The 27,959-nt window shown below is 38.4% G+C and overlaps 1 protein-coding gene across 1 annotated transcript in view; it reads left to right on the plus strand.

Moving 5' to 3' along the window:
- CNTNAP5 (contactin associated protein family member 5) overlaps positions 1 to 27,959 on the plus strand; it is a 284,130-nt gene that overhangs the window by 48,699 nt on the left and 207,472 nt on the right. Inside the window, exon 2 of the mRNA XM_051786918.1 lies at positions 21,914 to 22,024. Within this exon, the coding sequence (XP_051642878.1) occupies positions 21,914 to 22,024 (111 nt within the window). The remainder of the gene's footprint in view (positions 1 to 21,913; positions 22,025 to 27,959) is intronic.

Genomic DNA, 27,959 nt, shown 5'->3' on the forward strand with positions numbered 1-27,959 from the left:
AGCAGCTAAAAATAAGAGGATTCTTGATGGGGGAGGGTGGTGGCAGAAATAGGTGCTATGATGTTGTTAAACTCTTTAAACTGTTTTCATTTAAAATTGGAGGTAGAAATGTGTAGGTTCTACAGGCAGTTGCACAGGGCTTGTATAACACTTGGGGCTATGTGCAATTAGCTGGGAGTTACAGATGATTGATTTTGTGCTAAGAAAAAGTGGATTGTTGTATTCGTGCGTATTTGAGTTCAGAAGTTAGGTACGTGGGAAGAAAAACAGTATGATGAAGAGTTGCATTTTGGAGAATACAAAATAAAGCAGAGGATCTATCTAATTATTAATGAATTCCTTAGCTGTGCTTTTTTACCTTTTTTTAAAAAAGTGATATCAGTAAATTTTGTACCTTCTACTATGCCTTGCTATTTCAATGCTTCAGAAGATGCTTCAGAAGAAGCATCATATATTTATTGAATATGGTCAAGAAGAAAGAAATAGAAAAGATTAATGACCTAGAGTATTTGCTGGTTGCTTGTAGTCTATTGTCAGGCGAATAGGTGTTTGCAAACTGATGATACCTAATCAAAGAGAAAACTAGATTTTTCAGTTGTTTTAAATATTCTAAAATGTGTGTGTGTGTCTTGTTTCTGTTGGTGTGCATTTTTTTTTCTTTTTAATTTTCTAAAATCTTTAATTTTTGAAGTAGTCAGGTGTTGGTTTTTCTTAATTTGCTTATTTAATTTCCTTTCTCAGGTGTATTCCTCAGAAAATTGAGATGAGGAGTTGGAGGAAAAAATGCTATTCAAGAGAATCAGGTGATTTATGCATTTCACACCTGGAGAGAATATTTGGTTGGTTTTTTTTAGAATAAAAAATATTGGCATTTTCCTTTTTTCTTTTTGTCTTTTTTTGGAAGTGAGAAAATAATCTATATGTCATTGCACTTGTGCGGTTATCTGACCTTTTTATTGATCATAAAATTATCTGTATTTCAGTCCTATTCCATGGAGTGCTGAGAGGCAACTTCCCTTCATCACTGGACTCCACATCTACAGTTTTCTCATCCTTTTTTCTGAAGGAAGCGGGTTGCTCTGTAGACAGCTGTTCCTCCAACTCAGTCTTTATTACTTTTTCTCTGATCTGCAAGGCTTGGAGAGAACTAATGGATTCTCTGGTTAATAACGTGATAATATTCTGAAAAAATATTATCCTAGTGTGTTGCAATCAGAGCAGAGAGCCTCAGGTATCAGGTCATTCATCATTTAAAAAAAAAACCCTTCAACTGAAGTTCATGTTTCACTGTGTTTCCCTCCTTATTTGCATTTCTATTGATGCTGGCAGATAGCACCACGCTCCATGCTTGGTTCTAGACCTCCACCTTCCAGAGTTGCATGATATTTAGGAGCAAACTTTGCTGGCTTGATAGGGGAGAATTAACAAGGCTCACTGATGGTTTCAGCTTTGTTTGGCATTGACAACAAGGAGGGTTTTAGCCTGTATTTTTCCCCCTCCCTAAAATAACAACAAAATATAAAAGCTTCATTTTAATATTAAAAATATTTAACTTAGTCCATCTCTTCATGTCCCCTTTTCTTGGTTGTGTTTCATCAGTACTCCAGAGTCTGCAATACGACATGGGAGTGTCAGTGTTCAGAGATCTTGACTGATATGAATTGTATGAAAGAGGTGTAATGAGATTTGTAGGGATAAGCATTTGCTCTTTCCATGAAGAATGTAAGGGGTTGAATCATGCCCAGAAGCCCATGTTGGACTTTTTTTTCCTTCTTTTTTTTTACCCTTGCCATCTTATCAGCACATCTTTAGTTTTGCGTGTTTACGCAGCAGTGCCATTCAGCGGCTTGGGGGGAATCTTTAAATAACACCTTTGTCAGGGTTCTTATGCAGGAAAAGTACAGGAAGGAACATTTTCATAATTGCCTTTGGGGGAGCTAGATATAGTCAGTGCTGACCCTGCAAATGTGCAGAGATGAAAATAATGGTTGGATTACAGTAATTTACAGTGCAGGAAGGAAGCACAAGATTGCACATTAAAAAAAAAAATGTAGTTCCTCATGCATTTAAAAAAATACTATAAATTCTTTCTTGTATCTTTTTTTTTAATTACTCTTCTCTTAAAATAAACCAGCTATACTAATTTAAAAAAAAATCAAGCAAGAAAACAAAAAATGACAAACAGAAAAACCTCCTAACCGAAACCTCAAGTAAGTTTTCCAGTACTTCATCCAACAGCAGTCTGTTGTGTTTGGTATAAGAACGGCTATGCAGAGCTGTAGAGCCTGAGGTATGCTGGAAGTTAAACAAGGTAACAGTCCGTTCAGTCCTCAGGAATGTATAGATCTAAATGCAGAGCAAGACTGTGTAAGATGCATTAGTAGGAGTTTCTTCCAATGCCACCCATAATTAATAGCCAGTTGGGAATAATCACAAGAATAAATGAATCCTCTGGGATTTGGATTTGTGTCTTTTGAGTTGGTAATGAGATGAAGCCTGCAGTAAAATGCCGTGGTGGAAAAAATCAGTGACAGTATTTGGTGCATTTAGTTCAACTAGACCTGTGATTCTCTTCCTTTGCATGTTAATGAAATCATCTACAAAATCATGAAGAAATAGCCTAAGGGCAAACTCACTTTGAATGTTATGTGATGGTTCAATTTCTAGCAAGTCTAGCGAAAACTGAGGAATGAAATAATCGAGGACTAAAAGATAGAGCAAACTGAGCAATGGCTTGGAGCACCTTATCGTGGAGGGAGAGGTCTCTGTCTGCACTTCAGTGTCACATTGAAAAGGCAAAACTGGAGGTCCTGGAAGGGTTATGTCATGGGCTCCTCTATCACTGATATCTGATTCTCAGTGGCAGCAAAGGTGGGCAACAAAGGTACCTTCCTGTACTGCATCACACAAGGTGCTTCCACTGCTGTTTTCCAAAAAAGGAAGAAAGAATGAGCTAGAAGCAGTAGTGGCAGGACATTCGTCAGGCTTGAGGAGGCTTCAGCTTGTCTGATAACCTATCACTATGAAATCAGGTGTTCCCTGATCCTTTGGGAAGAAGGGAGGAAGGAGCTATTGGGTAAAATCTGCTCTGTAGGCTGTCATCCCTTAGCAGGGAACATGCTGAGGTGTGGCTGGATCACAAAGGGCATCAGAATAGCATAATGTAAAATACCTTTGGGTCCCAGAGTTTGGTGGAAACTTGTGGTTTAATGCCAAAAAGTGATGAAGACAATTGACTATAAATGTTTTAGCTATCAAGAACAGAAACAACCATCTTTAGGTATAAAAGATAAGAAATAAGAAGAAATAAGAAGAGTAAAACATGGTCTGGTGCTGGAGAACTTGTAAGAACAATGCAAGTAATATTGCTTGGTAAGTTTCACAAAAACAAACAAACAACCCCCCCAAAAGCAACTTGCCATGTTTAATAATCAAACTTTGTTTTGTGGAATGCCAGGTTGTTTCAGGTCTGAGCTGAGAATAGGTTCCAGCCTGTAGTTTGTTGAAATCAGATCACGAAATGAGAAATGTATTCCCTTGCATCAAACATGTAAATGACAGGTTCATTACAGAGCTGCATGAAAATAATTCAGATTTCTAGCGTAAGGCCTTAAAATGAGAAATTAAAAAAAAAAGATAAAAATCAATGAAGGTATTTTTTTTTAAATATGTTCTTGAAGTGAAAATTCCTTCTAGAATATGAATATCCATGGGATTTAATTATGCACGTATTCCGGTCTCTTTCCCCAAGAGGGGAATGCAGATAGATATATTGAATTTTGTTTTAACAAGTGTTGGATACTTCTAGCTTCCTGCAATACTTTTCTATCTTAGTTGCTGATTGGAGCTTTCTCAATACTCAGTCTGTTGAATTATAGATAGATAAGTATAGTTTATTTCATGTGCCAAGTTGATATAAAAATGTTTGTTTAAACTAAATGTTACTGAGATTGCACGTAAAAAGATTGTAGAATGTATTGGAAAAAAATGACTGGTTTGCAAGATTGGAAATGAACTAGTTTTCAAAATAAAACCAGTTCTAGAATTATAAAACTTTTCTTCTTGTACAAATTACCTATATTCTTGTGGGGTGTTTGTGGGATTATGCAGTGCTACTTGGTTAACAGAAGAAATTAAAACAAAAGCTGTTTACTAGTGGTTAAATAATAATATAAAATATGAAAGCAGGACTCTGAGACCTAGTCCTCTAGACCTCTGCTATTAAGCAGAGTGTTATGATAGTAAAAGTTGCCAGAAATCCATTTGGACCATAAGGTGTGAAAAGCTTAATTATGAATGAGTAAGCACACTCTGGTTGGCATGGAAATACAGAAGCTAATTTTACAGCAGTCATCTTTTCATGCTGCAGTTGCTTGGCTTATTAGCTATTACTTTCCCATTAGCTCCAAAATCCAACCTTCTCCCTCTGCACTTCTAAAAATACTGTGTTGTGCTTGCAGTAAGGGACACTGCACAAATGCTTCCTCTTGGGAAGTGGGGGTGTGTGCAAGATTTTATGCCTGTTTCTGAAAAATGTACCTTGTTTGAACACGAGTAACTCACCTTCTGAGTTTTATCTTCAGCCTATTGAAACCAAAAGTTTCCAGATTACATCATTCAGATGGCTAGAAAGTAAACAGAACTCCTGATGTACTATAGATCATTTTTGTATATCAAGTTTTCTGAAAAGCTGACTCACCTCCAGCTCTAGCTGAGGAGTCTGGGTCTGTATGATTTTTGTGGAGAAACTATTTTTGAGAACAGACTTGACTTTCACTGATCTGGATGGTTCTGTGCAGAACCAGTGGCTTGGGCATACAGAGTATCCAGTGGAATCCAAGTGATAGACTACAGCTGTACTCTTCTGTTGTGACCACAAAGCAGGGTTGGGTACAAGCTTGCAGAGGGAAAGACCTCATGCCTCTTCGAATTGGGAAGAAAATAAAATATTGTGGTTTCATAGTGTACCAAAGGACATAATTTCTACTTTAGGAGAAGTGTAAGTATAGGTAGTTGCACATGCACTCTCAAGTAGATAATGTCTCAATAATGCCTATCTGACCACTTGTAGTTTTGAAAGGTGACACTAATTCAATTGATACCTGAGATGCTGTTAAAACCTACAAAAGCTTTTATTTTCAGGGCATAATTACATGCCTGCCTTGTTTTGCTGCATTAACAGTGTAAGTTAAGTTTCTAAAAGTTGCCAATGACATGAATTACTATGAAGCTGAGAGTCTGTGCAGTGATAGTGTATGTTTTAAAAAAAGCTGCAATTTCCAAGGAATGAAAACCAAGTGCCTTTGACTCATATGAAAATGTCATGAATTTATGGATCTCTTAAAACAAGTAAACTTATTAAGTGGCTTTTTTAAAAAATTAATTTAAATTATTAAAAATATGGATGTTGTCCCATATAGTACATGTATCATGTAGCCACAAAACTTTCCACATGAAGTCTTATTCCACTTAAACGTCTCAGATCATTGGTGTGAGAACATGCTTTACTCCAACATTTATTGAATTTGATATTTGGGGAGGGAGCGGGGAGCTAGCAGATTGGGCCAGAGGTAGGGGATCTGAAACCAAATAACATGATTCTGTTGAATGACTTGAATATGGCTTAGTGCATCTCTACAAGGTCTTATTTGAGTCAGTAAAACTATATGATAGCACAAGTTGGCTGCTGTGATTATTCTTACAGGATTAATGTTGTATCTCTGAATTCAAAGTGCTTTTCAGCTGCCCATATGTGCCTTGTACGCACCGCTTGGTAGGCAGGTCTAGTGATGGGGAAAGGCAATACTATGTAATACATTTTTCCCCTGTGAATTTTCTTGATTCTACAATCTGTTAATAAAATTAAAAAGAGTATTTTCAAGCTAATTGTCATTAAATCTTTCAAATTTTCGAGAAGAGGCTCCGAGTCTTTAGCAGATGGTTGGAAATGAAATGCACATTGGGAGAAACAGAAGCTCTGCCAAATCTGGACCTTGAACACAACTAGTCAAATAAACAGAAGTGAGACACAGCAGGGATGGTTTGGAATACACTTTATTACAGCCAGAAACCTTCAGGCTGTGAATGACCTAATCAACCTAAGCTCCAGTCACATACCTAAATTAGCTCCTACTCTACAATACTCATGGCACTCCATTTTATTTCATTCAAACATCATACTAACAGATCTGAGCTCTTTTAAAAGTCAAAGGTCATCACTCTTCTTGCTTGTCCTCTCCTCATTGTATTTGTCCCATTCAACTCTCCTAATGCCTGTATTCCTAATTTTCTCCTTTAGTTTCCCCATCCTTTTCCCTGACTCAATTCTGGCACTTTTCATGCATTTGTTGAGTTTCAAATGACTTATTCTTGTGATTCTGTGAGAACAAGTGAAAAGAGTAATGGGAGCAAAGCTGCTCAGTGTTGAGGGGCTCTGGGAGGCCATTGAGTTCCCACTTATCCCAAAGGATTTCTGTGTGACCTTGTCTCCCGCCTCATTTCCGTGTTTGCAATGTGGGGAGAAAGTAACAGAGAAAGGGCAAGCGTGCCTAATGTTTTATAAAACACCATTCCAAAGTTGTCTCTTGCTGTATGCATTTGCTGCCCTGCATGGTCCCTACTGCACTTAGGGCTGCTGTACAGGACTTGAACAGCAAACAATCTTGGCCTTGCTCCTGTTCGTTTCATTAGGCTTGGCTTGATTTCATGTGTGCAGCCCACAGACGTTGCTGTTCATAGCCCTACTAGGACAGAGATCTGCAGAGTGTGTCTGTGAATGTCACACAAATGTGGACTTGTTCTGAAAACACTTGTGCAGACAAGAAACTAGAATGAACTAACATGACTGATGGTATTTAAACATTAACCAGGGCAATGGCAAAACACTAAAAACACTAAATAAAGGCTATGTAGCATCATTTTGGTCTCCAATGTTTAAAGAATGGTTCAGCATGAAATTCAAATGGCAACAGCTTGTCTGCACTGTGTTGTAAATTTGATCAGAAAATTGGCCTACCTTTATTTTAAAAATATTATATATATGTATTATTATATATTAATACATAATGTATAATAAGATATTATATATACATATGTATAAAACTTTATCACTTGATACTTGTTATTCATAAAAGATATAGCCTCATGGCCTTTGAATCAGTCTCTGCTTTATATCAACAGACATGAACTTTCAATATCTTTTTGTGAAAAGTAGGTTTACTATTGAGAGAGGCTATTTAGGGGGTTTCATGTGGCTACATAAATAGTCACTTGAATTTAGGAGGAATTATTGCTCTGGAATTCAGGGGGACAGGAAGTAATCTGGTATACTAGGTGCTGGTTTGCATTGCCTGAGGTGGTATTCCTAAATTCTGAGACATTATCATGGTTTCAACATGAGTTCAGTGGTTCACACAGAGATATGCAGGGGATCATGAAATTTCCCTTTGTCATTCCAGTTTCCAGTGACCATAGTTGAAATGATTTACAGGGATTCTAATTCCCTTAACAATTAGTAGGCACGCTTGAGCCCACTGGGTTTTATTCAGAGCCTATTGAAGCTAATGGAGGGGAAAAAAATCCCTTTGACCTCATTTGGCATTGGCTCAAGCTCTTTGCAGCTGAAGCTGATGGCTTCATCAAAATCCACTTAACCTTCCAGGGATGAGTGTGTGACAGGGACTGCTCAGGTCATTCTGGAGCTTCATGGGTTTGCTGGGAGGGGCTTTAACACTTTCCCTCGTTATTCCCTTTATTACCAATCTAGGTGAAAGGAGTAATTTGAATAGTAGCAGAAGATAGTGTGATGTCTTATATGGTCTCTAATCATGTGGTCCAACCTCAGCATCCTTCGGCTAATACAGGATTCATACAGTTAATACTGAGTGTAACAGAATATGCCTTGGTGTTAACTTTCTGACATGTTTCTTTTTCATTTTTTTCACAAATTTGAAACATCCTGAGGTTAAAAAACAAATTATGCCCCTCCTCCCCTCCTTCCCCCATTATTTAATACTATCCCTGAATTTTTCCATGTTTTCTATGTGTCTTTCCAATGAACAAACCTACCTAAATGTAAGCGACCACAGAGCATGCTGATTTGGAACTGATTTCTATATCAAGAAAATAGAAAACAGATAGGAATAATACAGATGAAGAGAAAATGATCTGCTTCCCTGACTCTTCCCCAGAAACATGCAACAAATTCCATGTAATCGTCTCTTTGATCTAATGCTCTGCATTATCATATAAACAAAATTTTTGAGATGTTCCTATCATATTAAAGGTTTTCTTGTGTCCTGGAAAATTAATTTATCTGAAGCTCTCCTCTTAGTAGGACACAGAAGGCAGCTTTTCATAGAGTTTCTCCAGACTACAGCCCGTCAGGACACTTGAAGCTCATCAGGAAAAACTTTGTTATTCCTGAATGCCATGTTCTGTTGTATGATAGGATAGATTTAATGAACCTACAAACTCAACCTTACTTTGCTGCCCATAAGGGTTAAGGAAGAGCTTTACTAACACAAACATAAATCGAAACACTGCCTTGGGCAAGCTGCTGTAGGGAACCCTGCTTGAGCAGGGAGATTGGACAAAATGATCTCTGGGGGTCTCTTCCAACCTCAGCCATTCTTTGATTCTGAGTTTCATCAGTGATTCTATTCACTGGCAAGAAAGGGAGTGAGATCTGGTTGCTGGCTCCTCCAGGGCAAAACTGAAGGGAAAGATCACTATCACCTTTTCATTACACTGATGTAGTGAGTTGGGATGCTGCAAATAACTACTTGTGAGATGACTGGGCTTTGCATTTCTTGGGTTGGAGGCTCTGGCCATGGATCTTCTGAAGGTATATTCCTGGTCCTTTTGATTAGTGCTAGTAGCAAGAGAAGCTGTTTCTACCACAGAGAGGTATGCTTTCAAAGCTCTGTGCAGGGCTTTGGAATGTGACACCGTTAAATGTTAAGGTGCATTTTCAAACGAGGAGCCTCAAGGCTAGAGGTAACTCTTTGATCTTTAAAAGCTTACCACATAGTGGAGTGAGTTTAAATTTATACTTATATCTGCAAACACTTGCAGGTAATTAGATTTTAGTTTCAAGGCTGCAGAACTTTGCAGAAATTATTCAGATTTCAAAAGGCTCAAAATAAACATCAATTTCTATTTATCTCAAGGGATTGAGAGGGGCATAAAAGAAACCTTTAATGGCTTGAGCCATGCTTTATTAATTGCTTTGTTGAAGAGATAAAACCTGTGGGAGTTTGTGTATTAAAATGGGATGTGAACCAGCAGAAATCTAAGCAGGATCTGAATTTGATTTAAAGAGAGTAAGAAAATACACAGCTGAGCTTTTCTCCGTATTTAAAAGATTTTTACCTGTAATATATACAGTTTCTTTGTTCTAAAGGAAGCGTGTCTGTATTGCACCATAATTATATATGAAAGCATTTGAGCTTGTCATTCAGTATTGAAGAAGCTGGATCTGTCTAAACAAAGTGACATGCAATTAAGAAGCATGGGGGAGTTGTCTGTTTGTCATATCTGAAAATAAAGTTATCAAATTATTACCCAAATTGTTCCACATCTGACAGTTGTATCTACAAATACTCCTTATGGAAACTTTGCAAAGATGGCTCAGGTTTACACAGTGTTTATGACAGGGGACAATGGAACATAGAAGTTTGGTTGGTTGGTTGATTTTTTTTCTTTTATTCAGACTTTTTTATTTTTTGTATGTAAAGTTCCTCACAAGGAGGACTACAGATAGAAAGTGAACCTTTTCCTTGTTGAATGAAAAATGGCATCTTTAGAACACATAGAAGGTAACTACTAGAGTTCTGCTGCCATTAAAATCAAGACTTTAAATCAAAACTGCCATCTTGTTGAAATTCCCTCTTTTGTTTTTTTAATTGCTTGATTTTTTACCATGTTTTTTAAAATTAGGAGTGTCTGGTTTTGTTTAATCCCATGTGACAGAAATACTGCATTGCAATCCTTAGTACATTTTATATCTGTTATTTGTTAATTCTGTTATTAATATCTGTTAGCTTGTTGCAGAGCAAGTTTTGCATAACCCTAGTGTGAACACTCCTGCTTGTTCTGGTTATGTCCTTTTCACTTCTTTTTCTACGGTGTTGTGCTCACGTAGGTTATGAGAGTGTGCTCCTCCAGCTCCAGTACTCCCATGTTTGTTTTAAATCCAGGAGAATTACTTTCTATCTGTCTCTGAAAATGATGCAGAAAACACTAGATGGGTTCAAATTATCACGATAATTGGCATATATGTTTGTATCAAGTCTGTCTTGAATAGGACTAAGTGAGTCACTAACCAGGTATGATAAGTATGGCCTTAACACCATCACTCTAGCTGGCTTCTCAGATTTCCACTAAGGAAGAAAATCACATTCTTTGGAATTGTCAAAGACATTCTAGATTATTACAGATTTTTCTGGATACTGAATTAAAAAGCATCATTAATGTTGATAAAGGGAATGTGTATGCTGAGTCTATTAATAATAGATAATATAAATATTTTCCATTTTAATGGATCTTTTTGGGCATATCTCTTCTCTAAAGCATCATTATTGAATGAAGATACTGTTTCTGCATTGGTAGTCCCTGTGGGCCCTCAGTAGCTCTCTGTTTTCGTCCACACACCTCTGTATCATCAAGCAGTTGCATAGCTCTCATCCTTACTTGCTATGAGACTGAGAAGCACCTTTTCCTCAAGCTGGTGTTGTCCTAACAAAAAAAGGCAGGAAATAATGCATTTGAAAAGCTGATCTCAGCAAGACTCAAATCCTGAATGAGTCTGTAACTGAACTGGTGATTAAAAAACACCTGTACCTGTTAAGTATCTGGACCACAAATCTTTCCTAACAGTTCTGGGGTTGTATTTGAGGTTGATGGATAGAACATCACTGGGAAACATGATGCTACCACCACACTCATGGTGTGACACAGTCTTCTGACTGCTTACTGGGGAATCTTCTATTGTTACATTTGGGAGCCTCTTCACTTTAAAGGAAAATTCAGTGACAGAGATGCTGAAGTGAGTCTAAGTCATAGGTCAGAATTATGGTTGTGTAAAGGCTGAGGACTGTGGTCAAACAGTGCCATGAATCTTGTTCAAAGCTTGGGATTATAGCCTAAAGTTACATAAACTTGTAAAAAAGACTATAGCATCAGGATCTCAGTACCGATTCCCAAAATAATTACAGTTAGTTAGAAAAATTTGTTTATAAACTCTTGTTTGCTTCCTATCATGTTAGATCTAAGAGATCTGCAGGTTTCTTTTCTCCTTTGGCACTAAAAATGCCACTGTGACTGATGAAGAGGGAACATGCTGTCCTAAGAAATGCCTGGAAGAAAATTTTCATCTTTAAGCCGACATCAAAGCTGCATTCACCTTGCTTTAGAATGAGAATTCTGAACTTTTTTCAATCCAGTCCCTTATCTAAACCATTTACTTGCATAGAAAAGTCTTAAAAATTGGTGTTTTGGGGCTAAATAGGGCATTTTTGTTGGAGGTTATTGAGACATGAAATGATTACTTATCATCCCTTGAAATGACATTACATTTAAATGCAACGGTACATGGGCATTTACTGCTACCTTCATCTCTGTTAATCCCTGCTCACAGCCTGCAAATTGAACATTCTCTCAGCCTTATGGGATGCACTGAAATTCTCAGAGTTATAATTGCTTTTCAGTGTGCTATCCTGCATGTTACAATTTGAAGAGGCTCTCTTCCAAACAGAAAACGTTTGGTGAACCCCTCCAAACAGAAAGCATTTAGTGAACCCCATGCTGTCTATTCTTTCCCTTTTAATCAGTTTTATCCATGAGTTCACTATGATTCAAAGGGAAAATAAAAATTGAATTCATTTGATCATGATTGATTTGAAAATTCAGGGGGCAACCTCTTGGTTATTGACTGCTTTTAAGTTGCTGTTCATTGTTACCTGGGCATGCCTGTGAAATTCATCAGCATTCCACACCTTTCTAGCTGCCTCTGTTGTTTGCTTAGATATAGCAGCTGTAAATTTAGATGTGCACAATATAACCTTACCAGACAAAGATATGGCATTGTCTGAAAGTCTTTGCAAGGTCTACCTGTATAAATGAGCCCTTTTCCATAGAGGTCCATAGGAACCAGAGCAGAAAAATCTTTCTGGAAAGCATCCCAGTGGCAAAGGACCTGGGGGTGTTGGTCGACAGCAGCTGAACATGAACCAGTGTGTGCCCAGGTGGCCAAGAAGGCCAATGGCACCATAAATAGCGTGGCCAGCAGGACTAGGGCAGTGACCCACACATCAAATCCTGCATTCAGTTTTGGGCCCCTCACTACAAGAAGGACATTGAAGTTCTGGAGTATGTCCAGAGAAGGGCAGCAAAGCTGGGGAAGAGCCCAGAGAGTAAATCATATGAGGAGTGGCTGAGGGAGCTGAGGTGTTCAGTCTGGAGAAAAGGAGGCTCAAGGGGGGACCTTATTGCTCTCTACAACTACCTGAAAGGAGGTTACAGCCATGTAGGGGTCAGCCTCTTCTCCCAGGGAACCAGTGGCAGGAAAAGAGGAAAAAGCCTCAAGCTGTGCCAGGGGAGTTTCAGGTTGGACATCAGGAGGAATTTCTTCACTGGCATGTTGGAATGGGCTACCCAGCTAAGTGGTAGAGTCATCATTCCTGGAAATGTTCAAGAAATGACTGGACATGGCACTTACTGCTATGGTTTAGTTGATGTAGTTGACGTGGTCAAAGGTTGGGCTCCGTGGTCTTGAAGGTCTTTTCCAATCTTAGCGATTCTATGATTCTATTCTATGATTCTAAGTAGTCCAACTATGTTTCTGTCTCATTCAGCTGAATATAAGGTGGTAGACGATATAATGGCTCTACTTAGATTGTTGAAGCTATTCTTTTTCCAAATTGGACTAGAAAATGGATTATTTTTTCACCAGTTGTGTTAAGCTACCTGAGATAGTCAGCTCCCCCCACTTGCACATAAAGCACTTGTCTTTCCTGAACTGGTTTTCATGTTTTAGTCAGCATGATAACCTAGGTGCTGCTGCTGTTATGCAGAAAACTTTTCTTTATTTCTCTCCTGCTTGGTCTGTTTTTGTTTGTTGTTTTTGGTTTGGTTTGGTTTGGTTTTTTTGTTTGTTTTGGGGTTTTTTTGGTTTTTTGTGTTTTTTTTTTTTCCCAATAAACTTGATTCGCAGTGAAACAGGTATTTACATTCCATTTAAAAAATTTTATTTATACAACTTGGAAAAACTGCTTCACCAGTGAATTCCTGAACAATCTTAACACTGAGTAACATCATCAGAAAATCTTCTGTATCCCTCTACATTTTAATTTTCTGTTGGTAAATGCCTACAGAACTCAGTCCAACTGTCTCTGATGATTTCTGTTTTTCTTCTAATAATGATCCTGGCAGCCTTGATGATGGGTGCACATACATTAGCATTTTTTTCCCTGCAAATTGAGTTTTGTTTTTATTGTATTACCGTATTTTAAGGCAAATGCCATTCTGTTTTTTGGAATAGTTTAATTGATGGAGCCCTGATCTCCTTCAGTGATGACCTGTGGTGAACAGACCATGCTTGTACCAAAGTCTGACGACTCTGAAGGGGATTGAGTTTCTGTTTTAGTGAGCACTGCTATAACTTCTGAAATGCTAAAAGACAGTCTTGATCTTTGGAGTATATAAACTTTCAAACTTTATTTGAAATGCACGAGTAACAAATCTCATGTAGGCCAGGATAAAAACTATGCTTATGTTGATGTGATGCTGCGTGGCCATGGAAAAGGATTGTAGAAAAGGCCATAGAAAAGTTCTTGCATGGTTTTCTTTAATAGCATAACAAAAACTGCCCTGTGCTGACAAAATCTCTTGCCTGTGTTTTCCTGTACAGAAGGGTAATCTTTGGATACATTTTCCTGCTATGGTACGAAGGGATTTATGCTGTCTGTTCCCTGAAGTGTAATACATGTCAAAAGGGCAAACTTCAGGTATAAAACCTGTTCCATTTGCTGGGTCAGCTTTGTAGCTTTCTGCTCTCAGGTCAAAGACCAAAGCACTCTAATATTAACAGGATCTCAGAAATGTTGAAGGGAGAGCCAAATAGGCACAAGAAGCATTATATTCTGAGAAGGAAGTAGTAAGAAAGCCTGGCAACTGCTGTTATAACCGCTGAGAGTAAATCATGGCTTTGGACAATGATATGCTTTTACAGGTTGTTCATTGGAATATGAATGTTGAAAGGCAGAGTCAGCACATCCTTTTGTTGTGGTCTTTTTTTATTTTCCATATGAGTGATTTCAGTAATTGTAGAGATATCAGACTATCCTCTCATTCAATGGATTTCTGTGATGGATTTGCTGTTCATTGGAAACATCACATTCCTTTTCTACAAAGAGACTCTGATATAATGAAAAGCATATAGTATAAGATAAAGTGATGAGTATCTTCATTTTGTAGCTGCAGACATTATGACTCAACTAAATGACACAGACTGTGACAGAACTGGATTCTTAGAATATTTGTTCCTTAAAATTCAGACCATTTTTTTTTAACTAATTTTTGTTTGTAGTTGGCTTAGTCTGATGTTTTTTCACCCTCTCAAAACAAGAATTGTTTCTGCATATTAGTTTACTGGAGCTGCATTGATGTTTATTTGAAATTCACATTTTGAACCCAAGTGTCATGTGACCTCTCTGTTCCTCAATTTCTATTCCTACTTGTTATTGTGAGTAGGAGTTACACGACAGACATGCTTGTTTCAGTAAAAAAATAAGACCCACTATTGAATCAGTGTTATGAGAGCCCCTTGAGTTATTCAAAATTAGACTTGACCACTTTTTGTGAGACAAGGTTATATGTGCACACTGTATCATAAAAGATACTCTATAATGCACTGATTGTATAATAATTTTATGCCTTTACAGGCATATGAAAGAATACTTATGTAATTTACAGTCACCTAGGAAGAGTTCATGATTAGCTTAACTACTGATATTTATTTGCAGTACAGCAAGAAAAGAGAAAGGAATGTTGTGTTGTTAAGTACTTTCTCTAGTGTCTTATATCTCGAAAAATATGCCATGCCTTTCAGCCAACAGATGGAGTTCACATCTGTGCATGTACATGTAGCCAGTCTTTAGGGAAAAAAAAAGGAGGAAAAAAGGAATTTCTTTTTAGAGAAGAACAAGGGGTTTAATTGTTTTTTTGTTTATTGTTGTTTTTCTGTTCATGTTTTCAAAAATCATTTACTAAGATATTAAGATATTCATGGTAGTAAAAATGGTAGTAGAACCTAGTAGTATGTTGTAGTCCGGTGAGATTTTTTTGTGGGGACTGTTGATACAGAAATAATCTCTTCCATACATGTAGCCATACTCCATGTTACTGCACTGTCTGTGTCTTTTGTGTGTGTGTTTTTTTAGCACTCACAGAAACTCCTACTTCTCCCATACACTTATACCTCACTGGACTATAATAGTGAAGGTTGATTTCCACAGTAAGTCCAAGTATGTATTTCTTGAATTTTTAAATGAGAATTGCAGTTACAGAAGGCAGGAGAAAAACAGATGAAGTGAAAAGCATCAGTCATCACTCCTGAGGACTGTTAGAGGCATAGTACAAAATGCATGGTTTATGTCTTTAAAACAAAGTATGTCATTAAGTGGGTAATGCTAAGAGGAATTTTATCTAGCCTATAAATACCAGTGAATCTCTTCAACTTCAAATCCCAGTACAGACACAATTTACAATTGCAATCAAAATGATGCACACAATTTAACTTCAGTACCATCTGTAACTCTGCTGGTATTTTAATAATGAATAAAATTATATCTTGGCAACAAAAGTCTCAAATAAAATACGTTTAAGTTCCAAGCGAGACCTCTAAGAGCAAGCTACAAGGCCTCTGGTTTACCCCGAAATCTCCTTCATGTTTACTATAAAATGGATATATCTGTATTTAAATAGTTAACAGTGGCAAAAGGTCCGTGTGATTTTTTGAATCCCTGGTTAAACTACCTTTGAAGTTCAGGAATCACATTTCAGGCAAGGGTTTGCACAGCTGGTCACAAGTACTCCTGCCCTCACTACACCACTTGTATCTGGTTCAGCAGAGATATGTGACCAGTGACATGCCAGGCCCTGTGTACTTGAAGAAGAGCACCTACAGGAAGCAGTTATTGTCCCTTAAAAAGCCTTTTATTACCACAGGATGGTGCAGGAGGCGTGTCACTTACTGTCTTCTGAATTTGTCTTTTGGACTCCACCGTGAGACCTAACCACATCAGTCTCTGGGTTATAATTTTCCCTTCTTCTTCAAGGGACACGCTGTAAGAAAAATTAGTGTCACTATGATGGGTTTCTGGGGTTTATGATTTTCTAAATATCTTCAGTGTCCACTAATCAGAAATTTTCTAAATTTATACCAACTGCTGTGGATGAATGCTGGGTCGGCCTTGAAGAAAGTTACAGACTGGATCATGCCATGCCTACCAACACCAAGTTAAAACATGTACTACAAGAACTAGTAAAGTTGGTGTGAATCTCTGATTTCTATGCAAACTCAGTTTTGGTAATATGCTATCTGTATTTCAGAAACCTGTTATTCTTCAGAAGCATTTGAAATGCTATCTCTCTAGGACTTGTATACATTTTTCTCAGTGATTTTTTTTTTTATACTTATCACAGATGTCAAAGGCTTTCTGTCGTGGGGTAAAAAAAGTGTTTTCCCTTGGAGTTAGAAAGTGGTAACCCCCAAGGGGGTGGTGTTCTTGGTGTAGGGCCCAATCAGAAGCTACATTTCACTACTGTGAAAATCAACATATTGCAACAGGCCGGAAAAGAAGGGAGATGACATAGTTGGAAGAGAGGTAGCCATAGTTTGAGACCATGAGAAGAGGAGCCAAGAGCCTTGCTGGGGGCTGCAGGAACCTGGAACAGTGTTAAACTGGGCCAAGTACTGTAGCTAAGAGCTGGAGGAAATTTCCTTGCTGTGAGTGGACAGCCAGAGACACTGAAAGTGGTGTCAGAGCAGCACTGAACAGAGAACTGTGGCCGAGAGCCAAAAGAGATAACAAGCAGCAGAGATGGCACATAGCCAGGCTGAGAGATGCAGAGATGTCCTGCAGGAGGGAGAGCTGGCAACAGAGCAGAGAAAACTCAGTAGAGACTGTTTTGGGGTAAGACTGAATTACTTTCCCAAAACCCTTGGAGATTCCTTTTAGAAGGAGGGGATGGACTTTCATTTGAAGGGAGTCCTGAAATGCAGCAGCACCAGAGAGAGGAGCTAAGAAGCTCAGACATGTTCTGAAGCTGGATCAGGACGGGCAGAAGGAACGCAGGGGAACTGGCCTTGCCCCCCCACTGCTGCCATGTTGACAGCTGAGACAGAGCAAAGGAGCTCTGGTAGAATGCTTGGGGCAAAGACTGAACTGAGAGCTGCCCTAAACGTTCTGACTCAGGAGGAGCTTGAATCCCCTGAGGAAGGGACTGTCACGAAGATGCCCTGCACTTCATGATATGACGTGGTGAGGTGAGCCTTTGTCCCAGTTATCGCAGTCCATGGGAGAGAGACCTTTGGCTGGAGCCAAAGGGCCGGGGGGTGAGAGAAGACCCCTTGTGTTGTAATAGAGAGAGAGACATTCCAGCTACGACTCCAGCTACGACTGCTGCTTTGAAGAGAAGAGACACTGCTGCCCTGACAGTGGAAAGGATATTTTCTTCTTCCCTTCTGAAGTTTTATTGGAGGGAAAGGAGAGATTTGATCTAATGTGAAAATATTGCTTTACCATAGGATAGTTAGAATTGTGGATATAATGTATTATATTATTAATTTGTGTAAGTAATAAACTGTAATATAATTCCCTTCCCCCTTACTGACTTGTGTTATGTCTGGAAAAACCCTCTCACACTGAAACAAACTGTGGGAGGGGGGCTTCGACTTGGAAATTGGATTTTTGAGGGTCTCAAACCACCACACTTTCACAAAATACAGAGCTTATTCAGATATTTGGGAAAAAAGGCCTTTTCTGAAGTTCTGTTTTGTGTGCTAATCGCTAAAGCTGGTATTATCTGGCATGTTTTGAAGGAACCTAAGAGTTAGTTATCTTACTTAGATGTTTTTGAACTAATAAAAATTATGTTTGTGGTTTTGTCTGAAAAAATTTCTCTTAAATTAAAATACATGGGGAAAGAGGGAGAAAAGATTTCCTTGTTTTTATTTGGAAGGCAATTAAAGCTACAAGAAAGGAATCAAAACCCATCAATAAAACAACTTCATAACAGGTTGACGAATTTCTCCTTTGTTTTTTTGTTAATTTATCATTATTTTATAAAAATCATTAGTGAATAAGAATCAGAAAAAACAAGTTAATAAAGATAAATATTTTTCTTCATTTCTGAAGCAAGATTGCTTATGAAAGTTCTAGTAATACACCATACTCTAAATGCTTTCCATAATTGCTTTTTTCTCAGAAGTCAACATATTCAAGGTCAGCAACGTTTTCTCAAATGCAAGTAAACATCTGTATTATTGTGTTATTTGCATGAAGGCTTATAGATACAATTAGACCTTTGTCATTATTTCTTTGCTAATTATCTTGTTGACAAAGAAACACGGGAGAGAAAACTGGCTAGTAAATGCTCTTTCATAAGCATCCAGATGTTTTAAATTCTGTAGTGTAGAATTTTTCATTGTTAAAACCAATGTTTTTAACAGACATATAATGCAGTTGACTCAAAGAAGCAAAATTCCTGTTCTGACAAGCAGACTTCCAAAGCGAAAAGAACTATAGGTCAGGAACTATAAATACGGGAGCACCTGCAATAATAGCTTTTTTCTGTCGCACGAAGTGGGGGAGACAAAGTCTCTTGAAATGTATGTGCTGGGATTATATGGTGGGAATCAGGATATGTTGGCTTTGCTTTTGGTTTTACCATAGATCTTCTCTGATCTTGCATAAGCACAAAATGTTTCATCTCTTTCTTGTCTGCGCCCATCACAAAAGGAAATATGATAATAACAACCTTTCTGTGAGAGTTTTCTAATCTTGAGAGGTGTGTGTTGGATGGCTTGTTTGTTTTTTCAATACTACCTTCTCATGGAAGCAGAGCCAATGGGATGATCCTCACTGTTCCACCTTTTTGAAATCTATTTCAGCTAAGTTTACAAAGAAATATCAATCTCAAATCTATACAGTTTGTACATGTATGGTCTCCAACAAGGGTTGCATCAGAGCTGTTCTGCATGTGATCTGGATTGTTGTACATGTACAAGGGGACTGAAGCATCTCAAGCACTTTACTATACTGTACTTTGAAATTTCATTTGGCATGTAAAAACTGTACCATGTCCTGCACTGTTGGTCTGTGCATGTAGAGCTGTCGGTGCAACCTCTGGTGTTGCAAGTTTAGTTTTGACTGAGGGAAGGGCAGAAGAGTGATCTTGCATCTTGTCAGAGTATCCATTAAAAATAAACTTCACTTGGAGGAAATTCCTGCAAGCACGGAGTCAATCAGTCGTTACTCTCTTATCTCTTGGAAGTGGGACTGCATTAGTCCTGGTGCTCTCAGAACTATCATCAAATTTTTAACTGTCCTAAATGCTGAAGCCTTAAACTTAACATGTTTACATAGTTAGATATTATTTGAGGGAAGAATTTCTAGATGTAGTGGGTCTGTTTTTTCTTCCTTTCCTTCCTTTCTTTTGTAGAAGAAAAAAAAATAGGGATCCTAGAATTTGGTGTGAAAGTGGTGTTGTAGTGCAACAGCAGCAAAGATCCAGATATGTGTGTATGGGGACAAAAACAAAGGATGTGGAAATGTAGACAAAGCCTCTGGTAGGTAGAACTAATTGTCACTTTTCAGGCTAGAGCCTCCAGAGATCCCAGGGAAAAATGTGTTGCTCTGAAATTGTTTACTCTTGCTGCGATGCTGAGACGCTCAGTGTCCCATAGGCATCCAGTCCTACCTTTGGAGAAGTGAGAACCCAGAGACTGTCACTGAGACTCTTGCCATGAGCAACTGTGGAGCACAGGCTGATGTGCTGAGTTCTCTTGTGGTCCAGAAGTAACCACAGGGGAGTGAAGAGAGCCAGCAGTCTAAACACTATTTAAACTGAAATCTCTGCATTCAGTTATTTCCAGCTTCACATTTTAAGTGTTGCTGAATAGTCATGTAGGTCTGTTGCTAAGACTTAGAACCTTCTCTTTTAAAAGGTTCCAACCCCCTCTGTTGGTTTTTAAAGAATGCAGAAATTTGGGTGAATTTAGTGCCCTGATACACTCACCATTTGAGATTTTTGCTCAAGTCTCTGTTCATGTTGTAACTGACAATGAATTTAAGACCCTTATTTTAATTTACAGGCTCCTTTTTTTTAAAGTCCACATAGAACATTTAAGACATGATCTCATGGTGTACCAGGAGACCAGCCCTCCCCAGACCTTTCTGCATTGCAGTCAGAAGTTCTCTTTGCAATTCAAACGGTACAAGTCATAGAGAATTTGCTCAGGACCATGGTAACTTGTTTTGTTGGGTAATTATCCTCATGGCTACAACATTGGTGGCACACTTGTCCCTAATTTGTCTAACTTGCAGATCTCATTAGGCTTTTTTGCTCTTGGTAATCAAAGAGATGGAAAAGGTTCTGTACAGAAGTTTGCTTTTTGATATCCATCATTCAATACACTGATGTGAATTATATTGATTATACTGATTGTCTTTCATATAGAGTTGGATTTTGATTACAAAAATATCTGTACAGTTTTAAAGAGTCATTGTAAAAGAGATGAGAAATATTTTAGTGTAATCTGGCTCATTACGGAAAAGGTATCACCTAGTTTAAGAAATTCTAAATTTGTCGTCATAACCATAAAGCAAGTTTTGCTTTTATTCTTGGTCTTTTGTAGCCCTGAAGTATCATGAATGGATTATTTCTCTTCCCTTTCTCCCATCCCCTGCTTTCCCAATCCTTGCAAGTTGCATATTTACACTCTGAGTGAGAGAACATTTTAGTGGCCCGAGATTCTGCTGACCTGTAGGATTTTTCCAGTAATTAGATCCATGTTTGCTCTATGGGATATTCAGTTAAAAATGAGAGGGGTTTATTATTATTATTACCTGCTGAAACCCCACGTTATGTTCTTGAGTGTGTATATGACAGCACTGTAATGAGGAAACCTACTCTACTTAATTCCATTTTTTTTCAAATATTATGGGATCAAAGATTCAACTTGAATGTTAGCCTAGCCCATCTGTCCTCATGTAGATGTAAAAGAAAGAGGGGAGAGACATAGAAGCTACTCATGTGAGTGAACAAGACTAATTTGGTTGTGCATCTGTGTGTGAGCTTGGGGAAGAAATGAAGGAAATGTTCAGGTTTTGTGATCATAGTGCAGCATGTGACTCTTGTGAAGCGCGGGACACACTTTTACATGTTGCAAAAGGCCAGGTGGCATGTCCCAGTGTCAGTTCTACACAGAAATAGTGAAGTTCTAACTCCTACATTACATACCTGTTCTGTGGAAAAACTTTACTGAACACACCACCTGGGTTGTCCTCTAAAGTCTGCCAGGGCATTGCTGAACTTTTCCAGTGGCTTTTGCAATAAGTCATTACCCTCTAACTGCAGCATAGACTATCAAATTTCATTCTTTGAAAGGAAAGTATTTTTCAGCTTCTGAAGTATTCAATGTCTTAACAACAGCTCTCACTCAGTTGCTGTCCCGCCAGACTGTCGTTCTGGAGGGTAAATTTCAGTCTCACAAGGACTCAAGCACAACTGTGCTCTGACTCCAGTCTCTCCACTAAACAGAAACAAACACCACTTGGAGATAGCACAAGTTGACATATGTGTTGCTCATACAATGACCTCTATGTTTTGTTTTTTGTATTTTTTTTAGATAATTGTGATGATGCGTTGATATCTCCTGTACCTTCAACAGCCCTTACCAGTTCCTCTGAGCTCTCCAGTACCCACAGTCCCAGCTTTGCAAAGCTCAACAGGCGAGATGGTAAGGTTGCAGTATGAAATGCCTAAATTATTCTTTTTAAGCACATTTGCAAAGAGTTACTTTTTATGTTGTATGTGTGCAGTGCATTAAGAGACAAATTGAATAGAGCTATTAATTTATGCTTCTGAGAGTGAGCTATGTAGGAGCTATTTCTTCCTTTATTATAGAAAGCTTCTATTAAATTCAAAGCTCTCTACTTCTCTTGTAGAGACATCCTTAAGGAAGTTCAGATAATCTTTCTGTTTTTGATGAGTTTCCATAATTTTAAGAGCCTGAAGGTCGTAAGTTTAGAGGCCCTACTCTAAAATGTAGGTGTTAAAGATAGTAGTGACTAGATATAAAGTTCCAGTAAAAATAGTGAATATGATAAAAACTTTGCAGACATCTGCAATGAACAATGTTTGAGGCCCAGATAATGAGTTCGCACACAAGGAGAAACTATTAGGATGAAACTTGGTACCAGAAAAGAGAAATTGGCAGTATCTAGGGCATCATTTGACATCCCACTGCAAATTTGGGTTGTTGGCTCCCATTTTATTCCCAAGTTAGAGCCTGTAAAGGTTGAAAGGCCTGTATTATTATATTACATGTGATTTTAAATTTAAGAATCATTAGAAAGTATACTCCTAGAAAAAAAAGAATTTAATTGAAAATAAATGAAAATTTTCCTTCTTAAACATCTCCGAAGTGTCTGTTTTAATCAAACACTATTGGATAAATCTATAGAAAGACAGTGAAGCGCTCTCTCTTATATGCTTATCAGTAATGAGAAGGAGTTGCTAGGTCATTAGAGAAGTGTTAGATGGGAGTTATTATATCATATATATACTCTTGAACTAGAGTTTTTCAACAAGTAAAAAGACATATGGTAGTTGCTCAACAGAAGAAAGTTGTAAACACTGAGCATGATGTTTGAATTTTCCCTGCCTTTGTCTCCAGCTGCTGGCCGGGATGGTGAATAGATATGCTTACGAGATTGTGCAAATGGCTCTAAAGACTAATTTTATGTGCAGAAATAAGGAAGAGATTCAAAGTCAATATTATTTCTGGTTGTACTGTATTTTAAAGGGATATTAATAATATCTAAAATTATGACAATGATTTCAATTTAACGTCAGAAATTGAACTAGGTTGTATATAGCTGCCATACAGTAGTTTTGTCATGTAGTGAGGGGAAAGGTATTGTAGTTTTTTAGAGATTTGGTATTGCATGTTGTCCTTTAGCGCTAATCATGGGAACAGGAAGACAGAGTATTGAAACCAAGCCCTAAGGGAGTTGTTTCAGCAACGTTTATTTCATATTTTGAAGGCTTACATGGTAACTGAGGAACTGAAGCCAACTCAGGGACCTAGAAGCTAAATTCTACCTTGCTTAATTCTTTTGTTGCCTGGACTTTTGCAGGAATGGGCAGATATAGTGGCAGCAGAGTTCATGTAGCTACTTATTGTGGTTTAACCCCCAACAACAATGTAACCCCACATAGCCACTCACTCCAGCATGGGCTTACCCACAGTCCTTTCAGAAGTAAATTTGCTCCTGCCTTACCCATGGCTGCAGTCTCTCTGTCAGGGGCTTGGCCATGGCCATGTTCTTTGACATACTTCAACGTGACCTCATGCACAGCCATAGATGCTTCAAGGTGTATTTTCTCTAGTGTGGACTTATCCTGGGGCCTCAATCCCTTCCAGAGGTGCACCAGCTGTGTACAGAGGTAACAGTGGCCACAGGCACTTTGAGATGTACCTGCTCTGGCATGGGCTAATCCACAGCCACAGACCTTCAAAGTGTCCTTTTGCCACATGGACTCATCTACAGGTCACAGACCCTTCAACTGGAGTTCACACTGGAGTTCCAGCCTGTCCAGTGGAGTAGCACAGGAGCAGCAGCAATGCCCTGGCCATTTGCCAGCCCAGGCACATGGCCATTGCTGTTATCAAACTGTTCCCAGGCACAGCAGAATTGGATGATAAGCAGTACAGCAAGCAGCGAAAGCAGAAAGTAGCTACTAATGAGCACTAGACTCTAATAAACAGTAAGGGAAGCAAGCCCCATGGCAAACACAGAAGCCTGCTGATTAATAGCTAAACAGCAGTAACAGCTATAAATTCCATCTAGCACATTCCAATCAAATCTGTAATTATCTCAAACCCTTTGAGACCCACGTGGGGCACGTGTCATGGCTCAACCCCAGAAACTCAGCTCCACGCAGCCACTCACTCACTCCCCCCTGGTGGGATGGGGAAAAGAATCAGAAGAGTAAAAGTTATAAAAGTTGTGCATTGAGACAAAGACATTTTAAAAAGTAAAGCAAAAGCCTTATGTGCAAGTAAAACAAAACAAGGAATTCATTTACCACTTCCCATGGGCAGGCAGGTGTTCAGTCATTTCCAGGACAGACAGGCTCCATCACATGTAATGGTGACTTGGGAAGACAAACACCATCACTCAGAACATTCCCTCCTTCCTCCTTTCCCCCCCAACTTTATATGGGAAATATATGATGCCACATGGGAAGGGATATTCCTGTGGTCAGCTGGGGTCAGATATCCCAGGTGTGTCCCCTCACAACTACTTCTGCCCGCCCCAGCATCCTCACTGGTGGGTTGGGGTGAGGAGCAGAAAAGGCCTTGGCCTAAGTGTAAGCACAGTGGTAACAAAATAAAACTCAGCAATAACAACAATATCTCTGTATAATCAACACTGTTTCCAGCATGATCCCAAGGAAAAGCCCCATATCAGCTACTTGAAGAAAACTAGGTCACTTGTGCTAGAACCAGCATAGTTTTTCATCTTGAGTTGGAGCAGAAAGCAGTACTAGATGGTGGCTGAAGAAACTTTCTTTGACTGTCACTTGAATGCAAACAGTAGATACCTTTACAAGAAACATTCACTAACAGGGACTGGGCTATGGCTTTCTAATAGTGTTGGAGTGTTTTGATGAGTTGGTTTGATTGATAAGACAGTGCTGCAGGGAACAGTGCCTCCAGGTAGAAAGACAGATCAATTTGTTTGTTAATGTAAATAAGAATGCAACAAGTGAAGATGAATTTATAAAACTCAACCCAGACCTTTATCAATACAAAGTTCTAATTCATCAAGTTAATTCAGTAAAAGATAACAGTAACTAAAAGGCTGTTGTTTAAAAAAGGCCTGTGGTAGTGGAATGTGCTGTTTAAAAAAACAAACATAGAAACTATAGCGTGATAGGTACTTTACATGGTAAAGAAGGAAGCATGCTCCTTGTGAGGTGGTGAACAAAGAGGTTTATTTCAAATTTGGTGCTTCCCTTTATACCCTGATATCATGTGACCTTCTAACCAATAGGGTTATCCATTTAGACACATGCTCTTTTGGGCTTCTCTGCCCGGCATGTCCCCCGTGCCTTGGACACGCCTCCTACAACAAACTACCCATGAGTAAAGCTTAGTGTGAACAACTGAAAGTGCTCAATTAAAACGCTGATAAATCTGTACTTGTAATAGTAAAGCAGCTAATATAATTCTGATAAATGTGATTCTAAGTTATGAAATATATTATTTATCCATGAGAGGGATTTAGTAGCCTTTTTGCTTACAGTAAATAAATAATAAAAAATAATAAGAAAATTGCTATAATAGCACTGTATCACCTAAGATTTTTATATTCTTATTAGCTCTTAGCCTGAATAGTCAGTATAAGCAATTATGTATGAGAATATAAAACATACATAATGTCAAAAAGAATTTGTTTTGTGGCCAGGAAGTGTTTGATCTGGGCATTAAAGTAAAATTCTGCAGCAGGGAAGCACTTAGTTACAGCAGGAAGTTCAGGAGTTTTAGTGCAATTTAAAGCCGGTTGAGCTGTTTGCAAGGCACTGCAGGGTGGAAATAATAATTCCTTTTGCTTTGTATTAATGAACTACAAATAAGCATGGGCATCCTGAGCAGCCCTGGGGAACAGCAAGAAGCACTGACTGTGTAACACTGGGCTTAAATGCAATTTTTGAAACAACTACGACAAAATGTACAAATAGCCTGAAAAAGAAAGAAAAGTATTTGATCATATTTCTTGGAATCATGTGAGTCTCCAACTGAGAAACCATCAGATCTTTGCTTTTCTCATATTTCCAGCATTTTGGTTTCTTGCCATGGAGAATATGAGCAATATATCAGATTCCTGTGGTACTGTTTCTTCACTGGGACATTTTCTCCATACCATGTTGAATGTCTCCTTTGAAATGATCCATAGAAAATGTGAAATGTGTGAACTATGAGGAATGATGGTGTAGCACAATGTGCAGAATCTTGTCAGTGCAGGTGGGAATCTGATGGGCAGAAGGAGAAATTTTATGTCCCTCAGACATTTTGTAAAATGTCAGACGTGGACTTTATCGAGTATCCTGTCTCTCTTGTTTTCATGTGAGAGGCAGTGTGACATCTTCATATATTAGTACTTTCCAGATTACCTAAAACAAATGTTTAGATCTAGTGGGCATAATTAAAGCCAAATTTTGTCTGGTTTGTGTTTATGCCACTCTTACTAAAAGTTGTATGGTTCTCTTCAATTTCCTTGTGCCCAACTGCAGGAAAAGGATATCAGGGCTATGCTTGTGTCTGTTCAAAGGGGTTGATGTCCTGTAAATAGTGTCTCCAATAACCCATGTTTTTGCATATTAGAGTTTTCTTGTCCTTTGTCTTGAGTCTGCACTTGCAAATGATCCCCAGGACAAGCTTCACTAGTGGGTTGAGGAGCAAATGGCTGCAAATAGTTGCTATGCTTTGGATGTGCTTTTTTGCTACTTATCGGAAAAAGTATGGGATGGGGTATTTAAACACTATAAGGAATGATGTGCATAAAAGAAATGTGGAGACACAGATTGTGGCAGTATCCAGTATCCTTTGTGCCACCTGCTCTGTGTAACAGAGAAAATATGGACGAAAATATAGTTATTGATTTTTTGCACTCACAGCTGTATTTGGTGAGGATTTGGGATAACCACAAAAGCAAGCAGAAGCTACATGTTTGCTTTATTAGCAGAAGTGAGAGAGGCCCAGTGGGAAAAGCTTTAGTTCTGCCCTCAGTCATGCAGCCAATGCAGCTCTGCTGTTGCAGGGATTTTAGCTGCCATTCTTACAACAGTAGAATTACTGTCCATCTGTGGAAATGGTTATGATGGAAGGCTTGGGAGAGGAAAATACAGTGGGCTTTTTTTCTCCATTGGAAAAGATATATGAAGCAGCTACTCTGTAAAGGCATGGTCTGTAACTGATACATCTCTTGCAGGACCAGCTCTGAAGAGGTGATGCTACAAGCAGGTGTCAGTGCTGTGTCGTGCAGTGCTTACATCTAAAGAGTGACATTTCCAGCAGACAAATCTGCTCATATAAAGAGATATGCAGTTCAGGGAAACCATGTAATCTGTGGTTTTAGAGCTCAAGCTCACCACAGATCTCCCAAATTTCCATTCAGTGTGTATCATTTGTTTGACTTCGAAATTATAAGCCAGAGGCGCTGTGCTCAAACTGGAAAATAGCACTGCATAGTAAAGACAAACACTTTTGTGGAAAACATATCACATTCCTGCCACTTCTTGCAGCAAAAGGGGCAGAGCATAACGTACATAGAGTAGATATTTATTTATGATATTTGATATAGTAGTTACAATATTTGATATCCTACTGGAAAGCACCTGTGCTAATAAGCTTGGCTTAAGAATTTATGTATAAACCCGAACAGAGAAAGCAAAGCTTTTTATTTTTTTAAATGGGAAACTCATCAAATAAGTTATTTATTATAAGTGTTTTTCTCAATCCAGTTGTTGCTGTTTATGTTATAGAAAGCCAATAAAGGAAAGATAAAAATGCCCAGATTTCTTTTAATGTTTATGAAAACATCTAGGATAGGCTCTTTGGAGCCTTAAAGGAAACAACTTTGTTATCACAACTTTTGAACCAA

Source organism: Manacus candei, unplaced genomic scaffold, assembly GCF_025592945.1.
Source record: "Manacus candei isolate 608988 ecotype Guabito, Panama unplaced genomic scaffold, ASM2559294v1 h1tg000023l, whole genome shotgun sequence".
Classification (NCBI taxonomy): Eukaryota; Metazoa; Chordata; class Aves; order Passeriformes; family Pipridae; genus Manacus; species Manacus candei.